The sequence below is a fragment of the Hyperoodon ampullatus genome (assembly GCF_949752795.1).
Source record: "Hyperoodon ampullatus genome assembly, chromosome: 10".
In the NCBI taxonomy this organism is placed as follows: Eukaryota; Metazoa; Chordata; class Mammalia; order Artiodactyla; family Ziphiidae; genus Hyperoodon; species Hyperoodon ampullatus.
Window position 1 is genome coordinate 46,005,374 of NC_136923.1, and position 18,347 is coordinate 46,023,720.

Below are 18,347 nucleotides of genomic sequence, written 5' to 3' on the forward strand. Positions count from 1 at the left end.
TGTTAACACCTCACTGAACACTAATGTTCAGGGGCAGGGTTTCTCCAACCATAAAGTTCCAACAAATCCTCAAGAGACCTCATTAAAATGTCAGTTCTGATTCAGCAGGTGTGGGTGGGGCCTGAGGGTCTGTGTATCCAACACGCTCCCAGGCAATGCAATGTTTCTGGTCCAGGGATCACTCCTTAGCAGGCGCTAGAGAAGACACTTTGAGGAAAGCTACTACAGAGACTTCTTTGTAGCTATGCAGTTTTCTGATACGAATTGAATACTTACAAACTCTACACTCCATAAAATAAAGGAATATCAAAGGATTGGAAGGAGACTAAGTTAAAAACAAGAGAAAGGGAGCTCTGAAGGTTATGTGTACTGGAAGGGTATTAGGACAAGGAAAGGAATAAAAATGAATCAGGGTAAGCAGAGAATATAAAGGGACCCCTCCTCCTTAAGGCAGGCAAGGGATATGGGAAAAGAGATGAGGGCTGAGGACAAGGAGGCATAAGAAATATTAGCATGTAGGAAGGACTCATAAATTTTCTAACTTTTCATTACTAAATGGGACAAGCAGGCAGAGCCTTTTACCAGATTTCTATTTTAATCACTAAAGACTTTATAACATCTTCAGATGAATGGCCTGTGGTACAGAGGTTTGGCAAAGTTCAAAAGGGCCCCTTGAGATGAAAAATAAATTCTACAGAGATACATTACTTATTGAGCCACTAAAATTGTAGGAGAACACAACAATTTTTAAAGTAGAATAATAGGTCAAACCTTTTCTTGGATTAGCCTCTGAAGATGAATCCCACAGGACAGCATAGCACTGAATAAGGTCAACATGTACTGCTGGACTCTGCAGATGGCAGAGGCCAGGGAGTTTATTACTGAGGTCAGTCCCACCTTCTCAATAACATTCTGGAAGGCAGTAGGAGAATGGCGAGTGATTCTACACAAGGCCTGCAGGGACAGGAGAACAGATCCATCAGACTACTCCAAGCCCATGAACAAGTCCCCCGAAAGAGAACAAATACTTCTGTGGAAAGGAGTAGAAGGTGTTTACCTTGCTCCTTCATTACTTACCTTGGCATAAGAAATTTGGGCAATTTCAACACATGTAAAATTAAAACAATAATCCAGATACCAATAAATACTTAAGTTGCTGTAAAACATCAGAAACTCTTACAATGATCATATGCATTATGAGTTAACTAAAATAATTCATGAGTCTACACAGAAAGACTTTAATAAAAAACATTAAGATAAGCCTTCTTTGTGCAGACACTAAGCTAAGGGTTGAAAAAATAGTCATAAAAGTATTTGTTTATTGTTTAGTATGTGAAAAACATGATCTGAGAAATCTGAAGACTACCTCATTTAATCCTTCCAAATAACATATATGAAAGGTATTATTATTAACCCCATTTTATAGGTGATAAAACTAAGGCACAGAATATTTAAGTAACTTGCTTAAAGGCATATAGATAGTAAATGGCAAAGCTAGAATTCAAACCAAGGTAATCAGACCCCTGAGCTACTCCTCAACTGCTCATAGACTATCAAAGATGAAACTTAAAATTAATAAACTAACAGAATTTAATGTGTTATAATAGAAATGGGTTCAATTATGCTTGGAAAGGCAGGAAAAGCAAGTCAACAAAAGCTACATAAGGAAAATGATAATTGAGTTGGTTTTTGAAGGTGAGTGGGAAAGTAAGGTGAAAAAGTAAGTAAAGAAAATTCTAGCCAGAGAGAAGAGGACAAGTATTCACATGGAGACACGAAGAGCAGAGCAGGTTCTCGGAAGGGAAATTTGTCTGATCCATCTCTCAGGTGAAGGACAGACAGAGAAAGTAGTAAAGAAGGGAAAATGATAACCCATCTATTGAAGAGACTTTCTTTTCCCCATTATATATTCTTACCTCCTTTGTTGAAGATTGATTGACCATAGGTGCATAGGTTTATTTTCAGGCTCTCTATTCTGTTCCATTGATCTATGTGTCTGTTTTTGTGCCAGTACCATACTGCTTTGATTACTGTAGCTTTGTAGTATAGTCTGAAGCCTGGGAGTGTGGTACCACCAGCTTTGTTCCTTTTTCTCAAGATTGCTTTGGCAATTAGGAATCTTTTGTGGTTCCACACGAATTTTAGGATTATTTGTTCTCATTCTGTGAAAAATGTTGTATTTTGATAGGAACTGCATTAAATCTAATAGATTGCTTTAGACAGTATTGTCATTTTTATATTAATTCTTCCAATCCAAGAGCATGGGATACTTTTCCATTTCTTTGAATCATCTTCAATTTCCTTCATCAGTGTTTATAGTTTTCAGAGTATAGGTCTTTCACCTCCGTGGTTAAGTTTATTCCTAGGTATTTTAGTATTTTTGAGGTGATTTTATTTTATTTTTTAATTTTAACTTTTTGGCCACATGACATGAATTTAGAGGAAAAGCTTTCAGCTTTTTACCACTTAGTATAATGGTAGTGTGGATCTGTTATAAACGACCTTTATAATGTTGAGATATGTTCCCTCTATACCCACTTTAATGAAAGTTTTTAGCATGAAGGGATGTTGAATTTAGTCAAATGCTTTTTCTGCATCTACTGAGATTATCGTGTGATTTTTTTCTCTTCCTTTTGTTAATGTGGTGCACCGTACTGATTGATTTGCAAATGTTGAACCATCCTTGCATCCCTAGAATAAATCCAACTTGATTATGGTGTATGATCCTTTTTTCATACTGTTGGATTTGTTCTGTGAATATTTTGTTGAGAATTTCTGCACCTACGTTCATCAAAGGTATTGGCCTGTTATTTTTTGTAGTGTCTTTGTCTGATTTTGGTATCAGGCTAATGGTGGCCTCACACCTGTCAGAATGTCTATCATCAAAAGGTCTACAGGGACTTCCCTGGTGGCGCAGTGATTAAGAATCCGCCTGCCAATGCAGGGGACACAGGTTCAAGCCCTGGTCCAAGAAGATCCCACATGCCATGGAGCAACTAAGCCCATGCGCCACAACTGCTGAGCCTGTGCTCTAGAGCCCTCAGGCCACAACTACTGAGCCTGTGTGCCACAAATACTGAAGCCCGCGCACCCTAGAGCCTATGCTCCGCAACAAGAGAAGCCACCGCAATGAGAAGTCCGCACACTGCAACAAAGAGCAGGCCCCACTCGCCACAACTAGAAAAAGCCTGTGCACAGCAACGAAGACCCAACGCAGCCAAAGAAATAATTTTTTAAAAAGGTCTACAAATAACAAATGTTGGAGAAGATGCAGAGAAAAGGGAACCCTTGTACACTATTGGCAGAAATGTAAATTGGTGCATCCGCTATGGATGTTCCTCAAAACTCTAAAAATAGAACTACCACATGACCCAGCAACTCCACTCCTGGGTATATATCTAGAAAAAAATGAGAACACTAATTCGAAAATGTAGATGCACCCCAATGTTCACAGCAACACTATTTACAATACCCAAGATATGAAAGAAACCTAAACAACAGATGAGTGGATAAAGAATATGTAGTACATATATACACAGTGGAATACTACTCAGCCATAAAAAAGAAGGAAACTGCCATTTGCAGCAATGTGGATGGACCTAGAGAATATTATGCTTAGTGAAATAAATCAGACAAAGACAAATACTGTATGATATGACTTACATGTGGACTTTTTTTAAGTAATACAAACAAATGTGTATAGGAAAACAGAAACAGACTCACAGATACTGAAAACAAACTAGCAGTTACCAGAGGGGAGAGAAAAAGGGGAAGGGGCAAGTCATGGGTATGGGATTAAGAGATACAAACTTATGTATAAAACAGATAAGCAATAAGGATACAGAATATAGCACAGGAAATGATAGCATTATCTTGTAACAGCATTTAATGGAGTATAATCTGTAAAAATACTGAGTCACTATGCTGTACACCTAAAACTAATATAATATTGTAAATCAATTATATTTCAATTAAGAAAACAGATTTATTTCATTATTTCAGTCAGTATTATTTCAAAAATTATTCAATCCCTGGATTTAAAAAAATAAGAGCAGTCTAAATGGAGCCCCTAAAGATCATGCTACAATTAGAATTTTTCAAGGATATTTAAGGGTCTCCCTTAAACTGGCTTCGAGACAGTGAACAGTAAGTCTCATTAGCACTGTAACAATTCTTAGAGAGGCTTTCACAGCAAGACTGACTTCCTATTGATATAAAATCCCTACGCAATCATAATGGGGATGTTTCTTGATACAAGATTTGTCCAGACTGCTTCTAAGTGTATTCAAAGCAATATGAGGGCAACTGGAAGTTCTCCTCTTCAGAAAGCTGCTCAAAAGCCTAACCTATCTTCCATTTTGAAAAGCTCATGCAGGAAATAACTTTTAACCCATCACTTCTGGATATCAAACACAGTTGAAAGCTCACAGAAGCTTAAGAGCACATGAGGGCTTGTATTTTCCAAATCAAAAAAAAAAATCAAATCTCAAGATAGAGCTTCAGTGATTAGGTTTTGAAATATTTACTTAATAAAATAGAGCTTGAGACTACATTTTAAAACTGGAAAGAACACTTCCAGTTCAAAATTCATTTCAAAATTTGCCTCCAAAAGGACATTGTGTTACCTCCAGAATTTGTGACCGTCTATTTATTAAAAGCAATGTCTAAGAAAGAGATTAATTCAAAACTGAAGGTGGCATATCTATTAGAAACATGAACACAATCACCACGGAATAAGTTTAAGAATCATTTCTTTTCTGTCTTTTGAATGATCTTTTCATGTCATATGAAAATCATCTTGGGAACTTTTTCAAACTAGACACACTCTCATCTGACCTCTGAGATCTTAAGACACATCAGAACAGGGGCAGGGGGTGGAGAGAGAGGAGGAAACAGTCAGTGTTGTTGAAAAGCTCCCCTCCAACCCCAGTGAGAACCACTGCCCCGAAAAACTCTTCACATTGTCACCCTTCCTCTCAGCACTTCAGTAATTATAATTAGCCCAGTAACCTCCCTCACAGGAGCTGTTCTATTCAATCTAACTCAAGGTTTCTCTCGTTCCCACTGTGGCTCATACAGAGATTCCCTGTAATCCTAATAATTCTAGGAATCCTTTTATGCATTCAATACATTTCCCAAGTCAGGTCCGCTCCCTTCAACAACTAATCCCTAAGCAATGGATGCCACCACTCCTGAGCGGGAAGGATTAATGAGCCATCTTTCACTCCAAGCCAGGCCAGTGTTTTTCAAGAGCTCCAAGGTCTATGCCAGTGGTTCTCGAACTTCAGCAGGCATTAGAAGCGCCTGGAGGCTTGTTAGAATGCAGATTACTGGGCCTCTCCCCGCAGAGATTCTGAGTCAGCAGGTCTGGGTCAGGGTCCAGAAACCTGTGTTTCTAACAAGTTCCCAGGTGATGTTCATTCTGCTCATCTGCATCACACTGGTACGGGGGACTCTATGGGGCCAAGAGATGACTAGGAGAAATGGGTCAGAAAATCAGTGACACAGGCAGTAGGCACAGACTGTTAACACGCAGAACAAGGAGCAAGTTGGTGACTCAGCACCGATGACACCATCCTCCAGCCTTGCTCTTGCATCCATCAAGTCAACGGATATCCACCGGGCACCTACCACACGTGCTCAGGAGGGAACAACAGCAACAGGGTCCCTACCTTCCTAGAACTGACCTCCTAACAGGATGTATGATGACGTGCATACATTGGTTGCATAAATACAGCTGTGCTGACTGCTATGACAGAAAATACAAAGGGACACAAGGGGCAAGGAACATACTAATGAAAGAGGTAACATTTAAGCTGAGAACTAAAAGATGAAGAATCGGCCATGTGAAAAGCCAGAGGAAGGCATCCTGGGCACAGGGAAGAGCAAGGGGGAAAGTCTTGAGGCCGAAAAGTGCTTGGAAGTTCTTGAAAATATCAGAACATGTGTGTCGTTGAAGCACAGTAAGTGAGGGAATGAGTGCTAGGAGATGTGACAAAAGAGGTAGGCAGAGGCAAAAATCACCCAACATCTTGAAAGTCATGTGAAGAATTCTGATCTTTATCACTAAATGGGTACGTTAACCTCCAGAGCACATTCCTGAGAGGTTGTTATCGGAAAAGAAACCAAAAAAGAAGTTCAGCTCTGTAAGGCGTGCTGGGGAAAATTCAACTGTCATCCCTCTAGGAATTTGTGTAATGTGTCTTCAGGATGCGTATTTTCAGTTTCTATATCCTCAATCTTTAATGAATCTTCTAAAGGCAGGTGAAATTTTCTTAAGATTATGATGTTAGAATAACTTTGTTTTAGGATCCCCAAACAATGATCTCATACTGTATTCCCCATTCTATTATTAGCAGGATCTTTGTGGCCTATTTCCCCTTGTATCCCAAGTAAAGAAGAACATTTAATGTTATCAACCTCCTGCCCTCCACTCATGACATGAGACAAGAGGCTCCATCTCAACCTTTGCAGGAAAAGTCCAAACCTGCAACCAAAGACCTGGCTTCAAACTGACAGAAAGATGAACAAAACACAGTCCTGGCTTTCCAGGAGTTTACAATCTATAAGGGATTATAATAAGATAAGCAGGCATAACTAATTTACTCCACAAAATGTGCTAATTGCTTTAAACGTTAAATTTTATCCTAAAACTCAAAGCACTTGCCAATTCTTAACTTCTACCTGTACTCTGTAGTATTTATCTAGTATTATCATCCTTTAAAAAAAAATTTTAAGATGTTGAAAAGTTTTAGCAGAACAGTAAGAAGAGGAGATGTGATTTTATAAAGTTCACCCTGTACGGAAAATGGAACTAGTGGAGCAGCAAACTGGCCGTGGGAGACCAGTTAAGGCCACTCCACTGGTCTCAGTGAGAGATGGTGGGGCCTGGATTATGGAGGCAGCAGCAGAGCTGCAGAGAGAGGCAGACAGATCTGAGCAGTATCTATGAATTAGAATCAGAGGACAGGTCGACTGGCTGGATGTAAACAGCGAAGGGGAAGGAATTAGGGAAGATAAAGCATCAAAAATGATACCTAACCCTTTGTTTTCCTTAGTCTATCTTCCCTTACCTTCCCCTCCCAAGGGCAATACAACAGATTCTGAGGAAAGAGGTCAGAGGGGAATGGGAGCACTGAGCACAAGTGGCTCAGGACACAGAGTGGCACTGACACGGGAGAGAGAGAATGACATAGAGGCAGCGGCCAGAGTGGATGGAGTCTGTTACGCTGAATAAATTAACTGATTGAACAGATCAGTAAATATACTGAGAATAACTGAAACCAGGTTTCTGTATGAGATTAGATTTACAAACACAGAAAATGGGAAGGCTAAAAAGAATCCTAAGTATGGGATTAAAATTGGAAGTATCTATATGAATGCATGAGTTTTGTTCCAAATACCCACAATGATAGATATAAGAACAATTCTATATGCATGCGTATGTATGAGTACATATATTTTTTTCTAGCTCTGAATACTAAGAAGGCCTGAAAACAATAACACCCCATAGCAATAAGTACAGCACTCAGATCGTGGTTTCTAAATACCAAAGGTCCCTTGGAGAAATGATTGGTTCCAGGGCTGGCAGAGCAAGTACAAAAGTAGCCCAGAAACTGCATGGTGTCAGAAAGTAAGGAAGTGATCAATGATAGAAATAGGTCAATGGGCGCTTCCCTGGTGGCACGGTGGTTAAAAATCTACCTGCCAATGAAGAGAACATGGGTTCGAGCCCTGGTCCAGGAAGATCCCACATGCCGCGGAGCAACTAAGCCCATGTGCCACAACTGCTGAGCCTGTACTCCACAAATACTGAAGCCTGTGTGCCCAGAGCCCATGCTCCACAACAAGAGAAGCCACCTCAATAAGAAGCCTGCACATCACAATGAAGAGTAGCCCCTGCTGGCTGCAACTAGAGAAACTCCATGCGCAGCAACGAAGACCCAATGCAACAAAAATAAAATAAATAAATTTATTTTAAAAAAAAAAGAAATAGGTCAATGGGACACAAAAGCCAGCTTGTAGGGCTTCTAGGATAATTTGAGCATCCAAACAATAAAAAATAATAGTGGTAATAGTAGTATCACATTACAATTAATTGAATAAAATAGGTATCCATGATCATAAGGATATAAATACACACATACATGTGGGAGAAGGGAAAGAGTTTCTTTAAAATAGAATTCCAACCAATACCAAAGGCCTGTTTTTGTACAGCTCATGAGAACAATGTACAATGGTTTTTACATTTTTTTAAGTGTTAAAGAAAACAAACAAAACAAAGAGAATATGGAACACACACCATATGTGGCCATCAAAGCCCAAGATACATATCATCTGGCCCTTTATAGAAAGTATTTGCCAATCTCTGATATAAAAGGAATGAAACAGATGGTCATCATATGGCAACCATCACAGAGGCATATGCTACAGGTAAGGGTCCTCAATGATGTTAATGGGAAAACACTAGATAGACCCAGGTTGAGCCTTGCCCTACAAAATACAAGCCCTGCGTCCTTTAAACTTGTAAATGACATGAGGTTCCCAGAAATACTGGGGAACTGTTTCAAACTGAAGGAGACTAAAGAAATATGAAAACAATATATAACATATAATACTGAACATGATCCTGGAGCAGAAGAGACATTTTGGAGGAAATCAGAAAAATTACAGTGAAAAATTAATAAATTAGATGAACACTAAGAACAAAATATAAGAGGCCCAAGATGAAAGAGTGAAGCTTAATGTGTCAAACGAAGAAAGAGCTAGAAGGTATGAGACTTTGGTGGGAACAACTGGAAAAAAAACTCTGCCAAGAAAAGAAATCATGCTGAGCATAAAAATGAAAATGATAATATAAACCCAATTAAAGCAAGACAGGTTTTTTTCTAAAGGCCCAGGATTAAAACGAATGCCTTAAGATGTGACTCAAAGATGTCCTAAGAAAGTTCACTGGTGTTTTTAGGACAGATACCAGATAGGGTTGAAGAGAAAACAGTCCAGAAAGGAGCAAGCTTGTGGCAATAACCCTTTAAAGAAGTATGGATGGGGTGGGGGTGGGGGGTGAGGAGGGATGGAGGTACATCCTAAAAAACTTTGGATATGTTTTTATGTGTGTCTTTTTATTTTTAATGTGGTAAAGAATACCTGAACACTGATTAGAAAGATCTAGTACACAAGGAGAGGGTAAAGATTTAGGAAAGAGCAAAAATAACCATTTGAGTGAGATTCTCAAAAAAAGAAGAGATGGAAGAATCATGGACACGTTTGTCTCTGACAGGAGAAGGGACAGTTCATCAGCTGTAGCAGGAGAGAAAAAACTGAGGCACGATAGGTGTGGATGCAAATAGGTCCGAAGATGCGTAAGACAGACACTGGGATAATTCCCGCTGGATGTCTCCATTTTTCTCTGGGAAGTATTTACTGAGGGGGAAGCCATTTACTGAGGATGCAGGAGGGAAAACATGGGATTGGAGGGTTAAGGAAAGAGGATAAGGTCTGAAATTGGCACAGTGAGAAGCACAAGAATGAGGAGACTAGAGAAATACAAGGAGGGTACCAGATAACGTTGAGAGTCCAGATAAGACTGGTGATAAAAAAGAGTATATAAATAAATCATATGAGAAAGGGCTGTATCTGTTCAACCGACTATTAAATTGATACAACCAGGTTAACACATCTTCATACATAATTATCCTTTACATAAAGTCATTATAACCATGGAAGCAAAGCAGTAGACAACCAATCAAAATACAGAAACTGCAAAATCCCAGATGCTTGAACATTAATATGAATTCATTTGAACCACATGATAAACCCATTTAACATAAAGTCTGAAAGAGGGAGCTAACAGGAAAAGTCAAGGGACACTAGAAATATACCAAACCAAATCCTGCACCCTAACCACTGCCATGGTTTTCCACTATCACCTCCAAATAGTTTTGAAACTGTAATTCATGGTCACACAAGATCCTATTGGAATTTCCTGACAGTCCTCCTGCTTCAGGAGAAAATCAAATTGTTGTTCTCACCAACTGTTACTCTGAGATTTCTACCTATCCAATGAAATTTACTCTGTATCTAGCACAGTTCTTCAATCTTGGTATTTAAATACATGCAACTATATCCCCAAAAGATGCTCCATCTTACCGATATTGCAGTTATCCTAAGAGAATCAACGGTAGAATGTTTGAATAGGCACCATAAAACAGGCCCAGTTTCTCCTGTAATAAAGCCCTGGACCCGAGCAGAAGAGGTAGTACAGACATTTTCAATAATCTTTGCTGCCATGTGATTCACAACACGCTCTTCCTAGAGAGAGAGGAGTAGAAAACAATGAGAAAATTAAATAGGTATTATTTAGGATGAGAAATATATACACATCATTTCTTCATAATCACTGCTTTATAAATAAAGCCCTGATACCAAGAGTGCCCCTGGATGTGTTAGTTGTTTTAGGAGGTATGGTCATTTTTTTCAGGCTATTATAAAACTATTACATTTGGTTAATCACTAAACCTAGCATAACATAATTCTCCACATATTTCAATAAAAAGGCTGAAATAATCTGGAAAATACACAATTATAACTTACAGCATAACATAAAAACTGGAAGATAATTTTAAAATCATAAGGAATATGCAGAACAATCTTCAGAAATTACTCAGGGCTGGAAATGATTAGTGTACCAATAAGCTAAAGACCACCTAAATACAGAGCATCAAGGAAAGTCCAAAGAAAGAGATTGCAGCAGTGGTGTGACCAAATTAACCCTTAGACTAAAGGCTGTTCTGGATTGTTCTAACAATGCTTAGAAGTCTCAAAAAGGATCAAGCTGTTTCCAGGTAACTTAAATGAGTCCAAGAAAAAGCACAAAAGTACTTAAAACACTATAAAGAAACAAAAGTGCCCAACATAAAAACCACGACGTCTGACATCCAATTAAATTCACACACACTAGAAAGCAGGAAAATTTGACTCATAAAAAGAAAATTTAATTAAGGGAAATGACACAAGTGACAGAATAAGAAAAAAGTATTTAAATGGCTATTATAAATACAGTCCATACACTCAAGAAGAAAGAAAGAAGAAAGAAGCATAAGGAAAGAAATAGAAAATTAAAAAATGACCCAAATCAAAGGGCTAGAAATTATAATGTCTTATATGAAAAATACACTGAAATCGATTAACATATTAGACTCTGCAGACTCAATGATTAGTGAAGAATAGTGAAGACACAACACTTAGCAAAAAAAAAAAAAAAGAAGAAGAAGAAGAAAGAAAAAGAAAAAAAGAAACAATTATCCAAAATAAACACAGAAAGAAATAAGACTGGGTAAAAAAGAAAAAAGCATTGGAACATCAGTGAACTGTGGGACAACTTCAAACAACTTAATGTATGTGCAATGAGAATCCCAAAAGGGAGCAGAGGGAGGCAGAAAAAATATTTGTTTGAAGAACTACTGGCTGAAATTTTTTCAAATTTATGAAAATTAATAATTCACACTCTAAGAAACTCAATGAAGCTCAAGTAGAAAAAAGAAAAGTCACACCAAGGTACATCATCATCAAACTGCTAAAAACCAGTAATAAAGAGAAACCTGTAAAAGCAGCTAGAGTAAAAAGACACATTATGTAGAGATTATCTAACACATAACCTAACAAAAATAAGGATGACAGGAGACTTCTCATCAGAAACAATGCAAACCAGAAGACAGTGGAACAATATCTTTAAAGTACCAAAAGATAACTGTCAACCTATATATCTATATCCAACAATAACACCTTTTAAAAACAAAGGTAAGGGACTTCCCTGGTGGCACAGTGGTTAAGAATCCACCTGCCAATGCAGGGGACATGGGTTCAAGCCCTGGTCTTGGAAGATCCTACATGCCACGGAGCAACTAAGCCCATGCGCCACAACTACTGAACCTGCGCTCTAGAGCCCACAAGACACAACTACTGAAGCCCGCGTGCCTAGAGCCTGTGCTCCACAAAAAGAGGAGCCACCGTGATGAGAAGCCCGAGCACCGCAACAAAGAGTAGCCCCCGCTGGCCGCAACTAGAGAAAGTCTATGTGCAGCAACAAAGACCCAATGCAGCCAAAAGTAAAAATAAATAAATTATTTAAAAATAAATTTTAGGGCCTCCCTGGTGGCGCAGTGGTTGAGAGTCCGCCTGCCGATGCAGGGGATACGGGTTCGTGCCCCGGTCTGGGAGGATCCCATATGCCGCGGAGCGGCTGGGCCCGTGAGCCATGGCTGCTGAGCCTGCGCATCCGGAGCCTGTGCTCCGCAACGGGAGAGGCCACAACAGTGAGAGGCCCGCGTACCACAAAAAAAAAAAAAAAAAAAAAAAAATAAATTTTAAAAAGAAACAAAAAAAGAAAAGGAACATTCTTAAAAAAAAAAAAAAAAAGGTAGAAATGAGGAAAACAGGGACAGGTTGGTAAAAGGTACAAATTTTCACCTGTAAGATGAATAAAGTCTGGGGATCTAATGTAAAATAATGTGACTCTAGTTGATAACACCATATAGTATAACTGAAATTTGCTAAAAGAGGAGAATTTAAATGTTCTCACCCCAACCCCAAAAAAAGGTTAACGGGATAAAATATGAGACGACTGATGTGTTAGCTTGGTGGGGGAATCCTTTCAGAATGTATGCATATATCAAATCATCACTTTGTACACTTTAAATACCTTACAGTTTTATGTGAATCATACCTCAATAAAGCTGAAAAACAATTTAAATCCCTATCTCTGATAAAACAGACAAAAAACAATCACCATGAACATAGATTTATATCTATCTATCAGATTAACAAGCTTGACCTACTGTAAGAAAAAAAGCACATCACCCAACAATGGCAGAATTCACCTTTTTTCCCCCTACGTACGTATACATACTGAGTCATGAGAGAAGTCTCCACAAATACCAAAGATTTAAAATCATACATACACCACTCCCTCTAACCACAATACCATTAAATAATAAAAAGATAAATAGAAAAAACATAAAGACAGGTATTAAATGAGAAAGAAACAAATGAGGTGTAGAATTTGTTAAGTTTACAAAGCATGTAATGGGATAAAACAGTTAAAGGAACATGAAAATTTACAGAGAAACCCAACCAATATAAATCGTAGAACCCTGTGGAGCTTCCCCCTAAGATTATCTGCCGCAGGAGAAGAGGAGGTATAAACCTCACCCTAGCAGTGAACATACCATACTTGGTGCCTCTTACCCCACCAAGTCTCTGGAAGCTGGTCTACTCCCTACTCAGTGCAAACTCAGGATCGCTTCTTTGTGCCATTCTCAAAGGTTTGTTTCAAGACACATTAGGTAACTCCATACTTAGTATTGCATCCTACTAACAACAGCATTCCAAATATTATGAATAGTGATATTAAAAGGAAAAACACAAGAAACCCTGCATCATTCCTATTCCACATATATGTTGCTCACTTTCACTACATAAAGGCAAGGAGAACTGTGTGTACCCGCAGAGAACCCAGTGTTGATGGCACACACATTCTTTATTAGGAAGATTAAACTTAAACTGTGACAGTTACAAAAACAAAAAATACAGCTGTACATTTTCACTTTTATCCAGTATCAAGAATTTTAACTTCTCTCTCATTTTCATTAACTAGTGTCTAAAAACACTTCAAAAATAATACATATAATGGCTAACACCTCTATACATTCTAGTTCAAGCCCCATCTTTTTCTAATAAAATACAAGCAATTTACCAATAGTTTTCTTTTTTAAAAAGCACTGAAATTGAAAATTCAATTTCCTCTTAAAAGAATTTTGTTACATCAAAATTATCTAATAAGCTATTGTTCAGAAATGAATAATAAAGCCAACCATTTATTTTTTGAACCTCACATTTTAACATATGCCAGGTGTCAGTTCAGCACCCATAATTATATACAGACTATTATGCAAGCTATAAAAAAAAACAGGTGGTTGGTTAGATACAAATGCATAAATTAATCTCCTCTAAACACGTGGAAACACTCCAGGTACTATTTCCAGCTTCTGTGTGCACTGTACAGTAGGTTGCTACCTACCCAGATAAAAATAACTACCTTCAAGAAAAGCCAGTTTTCTCAGCCTACCTATTGCATGCACATACAGAACATATGCCATCTAAGTTCAATGCCAAATATTCCTGAGATCAATACAGCAATGACACCAAGGGGAGAATTGCTCTTTGCTATTGTCTACAATAGGTCAAAGCAATGGAATGAAAAGCTGTCAAAGAGGACCCAAGTCAGAAGCATGTGGAAGATCAGCCAACACAGGTACCTTTCCTTATACAAAACATCAGATGGGGCCCCATGGCTTGGCCAATATCAAACTACTCAAGAGTGGCACACCTGGGACTGAAATCCACATCCTCGACTCCCACCTCAAGGTCTCCAAAATGCCAGCCCCAACTCTGAAACGATGACTCAGTGTCATCATGGGTACCTTTTCTTCTATACTGCCACACTCTTTTTATAAGTTATACCAGGGCTTCCCTGGTGGCGCAGTGGTTGAGAGTCTGCCTGCCGACGCAGGGGACACGGGTTCGTGCCCCGGTCCAGGAAGGTCCCACATGCCGAGGAGCAGCTGGGCCCGTGAGCCATGGCCGCTGAGCCTGCGCGTCCGGAGCCTGTGCTCCGCAACGGGAGAGGCCACAACAGTGAAAGGCCCGCGTACCGTAAAAAAAAAAAAAAAAAGCAGTTATACCAGATCTTCCTTTTTTTTGTTGTTGTTATGTTCCACCTTAAGTCTCTCACTCTAAATACTTCCCCTCTTTCCACCTGAACATTTACATCTGTAACAAGATCAAAGCCATTTGACTCACATCTCTATTACCATTGTTAAAATTATAGAAATCGTAACAGGTTGACCTGTTTGGAAAACAAGGTCATAATCTCTTAGGTAACCTTTTGAAAAAGAGAAAACCTACTGAAAACTATTTAAACAAACTCATGACAGTCCCAGTGTAAGACTATCTTCCTCTCCCTAAGTGGATCTCACAGCATGCCACAGGATAAGGTAGGTCTGTGGGCAAATAACTTTGAAAACATCGCATATGATATGCGCCCATGGAGATTCATAATTAAAAGCTCTGAAAAAAATAAATAAATAAAAGCTCTGAAAAGTACTAAATACAAACAAACGAAACTATTCAACCTTGTTTAACCCAGTGTGTCCCAAGGTATTTGACTGGAAAACCCTTATAACACGTGTGAATTTCCCATGGCAAAGCTAGTTATCTATGCACAATGAACAAAAACAATATGTATAATTTAAAACTAAAATTGTCTTCTAAGAAGTCTACATATCAATTAAAACAAAAAAGTAAAATTTCCATTCTGCTTTTCTCTCAATGCACAGATTAAAGGGAGGAGAAAAGGGAGTACAAACCAGAATCAACGGCCCATGTTCAACAAGGTACATTACTAAGTTTTGAAAGTGGATAAAAGAAGTCAATTAAGTTAGGCAAAAAACATCTCAATATATTTAAGAACAACAGAAATAGCACAACAATGTGAATGTACTTAACTATATACTTAAAGGTTAAGATGGTAAATTTTATATTATATATATTTTACCACAATTTAAAAAAATACAAGAGAAATAGAACAGACCACATTCTTGATCTATACAGTAATGCAACTTTGTCATTGCAACAAAAAAAAAAAAAGAGGCAATAAAATCCCACCCACCTGAAAAAGTTTAAACCATTTCATAAACAACCCTGGACCAAGATAAAATTTTAAACTAGGGATTATCTATAAAATAACAATAATGGAAACACTACATGTCAAAACAATGGGATACAGCTAACACTAGGTTGAAAGTTAATAGCCTTAAATGTCTTAGTAACTACACAAGAAAGAAAAAGGAAAAAAAAAGCAAATGTAGTTACAAAACAACAATAAATGGCATACTAAACCAGGGATAAAAAAAAATTTTCTTTCCAAATAAATGAAGATAGGGCAGTGTCTTAATCATTTTCGCCTTTCCTGTGTCCAGCCAGTACATAATATGTTTCATAAATGCTACCTGTAAAGAACGGGAGCTGTATATGAGATAGTTAACTTAAGCAATGAATTAAAAATATTAGCTAAATGTCATCAAGAATTCAAAGGAAATTCAATCATCTTATTCCAGTGTTTTTTAAACCAAATGTGTCATTCTCTTTTTAGTTTTCTCATTGAGTATGCTTTCCATTTTCACTAATATCAACCAATTCTCCTCAAATTTATTCATAGATATATTCTCTCAATCAACATCCCAACAGGTGAACTTGCATATAACTTTTAGAATCAACTTTTTAAGTAAAAAGGAACCCAAAAAAGCTAAGAAACTCATAAAAAAGATTAAAATGGTAAGAAAAAACACCCCTCTATATTTTTTAATTATTAAAAATAAATACTATTAATTTAGACAGCATGGCACAGATAATAGGCCAACAGAACTAAATAGAGACCAGGAAGAGACATGCACATTGACATGACAGAGGTACACTGCAGAGCCGTGGGGGAAGATGGACTTTTAATTAAGTGATGCTGGGAATAACAGATTATGTTTATTTTAAAAAATAAAACTGGATCCACACATAGCACCACACACACAAAACAATTACAAATAGATTAAACTTCTAAAGGAAAAAAGGAAAAATAAAACTTTTAGAAGAAATATGTAATAGACCATCTAAATGAAGTTGGAGTAGAGAAGCTTTTCTTAAGATATAAAAAACACAAATAATAAAGGAATGGATTGATAAATGTCTATTAAAATTAGGAACTTCTGCTTATCAATAGACACTGTAAAGAAAATGAAAAGACCAAACACAAATTAGAAAGTATCTGGGATACATATAAACAACAAAAAATTAATATCCAGAATACATTTTAAAAAAATTCCTATGGGTGGAGTACCATGACATCTGAAATTTTTTCAAACAGTTCAGAAAATAAATGAATGAATAAATAATAAATACACATATATGGACAGATATACACACACATATTACAACAAAGCAAAGAGGGCAAAACGTTAAGAGTTGAACCTAGGTGATGTAAATACAGGTGATCACTATAGTTTTCTTTCCTTTTCTAATACTTGAAACATTTTGTAACAATAGGCTGGGTGGGTGGGAGGGTGGGAATGAAGGTGTGCAGAATTCCTACAAAGCAACAGAAAAAATTAAGACAATCATTTTCAAAACAGGAAAAACTACAGAAACCAAAATAAATAGAAAAGATGGTCATTCTCATTAGTAATCAGGAAAATGCATATTAAAACTACTTTGAGAAACAATTTAATGCCCACGAGACTGACAAAAACTTAAAGTCTGACTATATCAAATGTTCAAGAAGATGTGAGTTAATGGATACTCCTATACACTGCTGGTGGGAGTATAAACTGATACACACGCGTGTCTCTGAGGCACACATCAACAACATACTATTCAGTGGTACAAACACTTTACACAATCAGCATGTACCAATCTCAACCTAACTTTAAGCAAAAAACTTAAGTCTCAAAAGAACACAGTGCCAGTCCATTTATAGAGTTCAACATTTAGACTCAATCAACGTAATATTTAGCAATACATTCAAAAAGGGAAACACTATAAAGAAAAACTTGGGAAAGTAAAAAGAAAAGAGAAAAAAATTTTAAGAAAACCTTGGGAAAGTTTATCACCAAACTCAGAATAGTGTTTACTCTTTGAAAGAAAGCACAAATTGCAATCCTAGAGGGAGAGAGAAAAATTCTCTAAGCAACAAGCGACGCCCCCTCAGCGTTTTTTTTTTTTTTTTTTTTTGGCTGCATTGGGTCTTCATTGCTGCGTGCGGGCTTTCTCTAGTTGAAGCTAGTGGGGGCTACTCTTCGTTGCAGTGCACAGACTTACTGCAGTGGCTTCTCTTGTTGCGGAGCACGGGCCCTAGGCTTCAGTAGTTGTGACACGTGGGCTTCAGTAGCTGCAGCATGCAGGCTCTAGGGCACGAGGGCTTCAGTAGTTGTGGCCCACAGGCTCTAGAGTGCAGACTCAGTAGTTGTGGCCCATGGGCTTAATTGCCCTGCGGCATGTGGTGTCTTCCTGGACCAGGGCTCGAACCCGTGTCTCCTGCACTGGCAGGCGGATTCTTAACCACTGCACCACCAGGGAAGTCCCCCCCCAACACACACACACACTTTTTTTTTTAAATAGAGTAAGTGGGCCAGAGTGTGTGCTTTTAACCATACTCCTACATTTCATGTACTCTTCTGTATATGAGGTATATTTCACTATTAAAGAACCTACCTACATTCAGAAATACCAGTAGGGGCTGGGAA

General features: G+C 37.9%; 1 protein-coding gene across 2 annotated transcripts in view; it reads right to left on the reverse strand.

Annotated features, from left to right (window-relative positions):
- The window catches only part of ULK4 (unc-51 like kinase 4), a gene marked incomplete at its 5' end in the record, with an annotated part of 522,486 nt that overhangs the window by 414,186 nt on the left and 89,953 nt on the right, over window positions 1-18,347 (reverse strand). For both annotated transcript variants that reach the window (XM_079713313.1, XM_079713312.1), the window contains 2 exons: window positions 772-954; window positions 10,150-10,311. In XM_079713313.1, coding sequence (XP_079569439.1) covers window positions 772-954; window positions 10,150-10,311 — 345 coding nt within the window. The remainder of the gene's footprint in view (window positions 1-771; window positions 955-10,149; window positions 10,312-18,347) is intronic.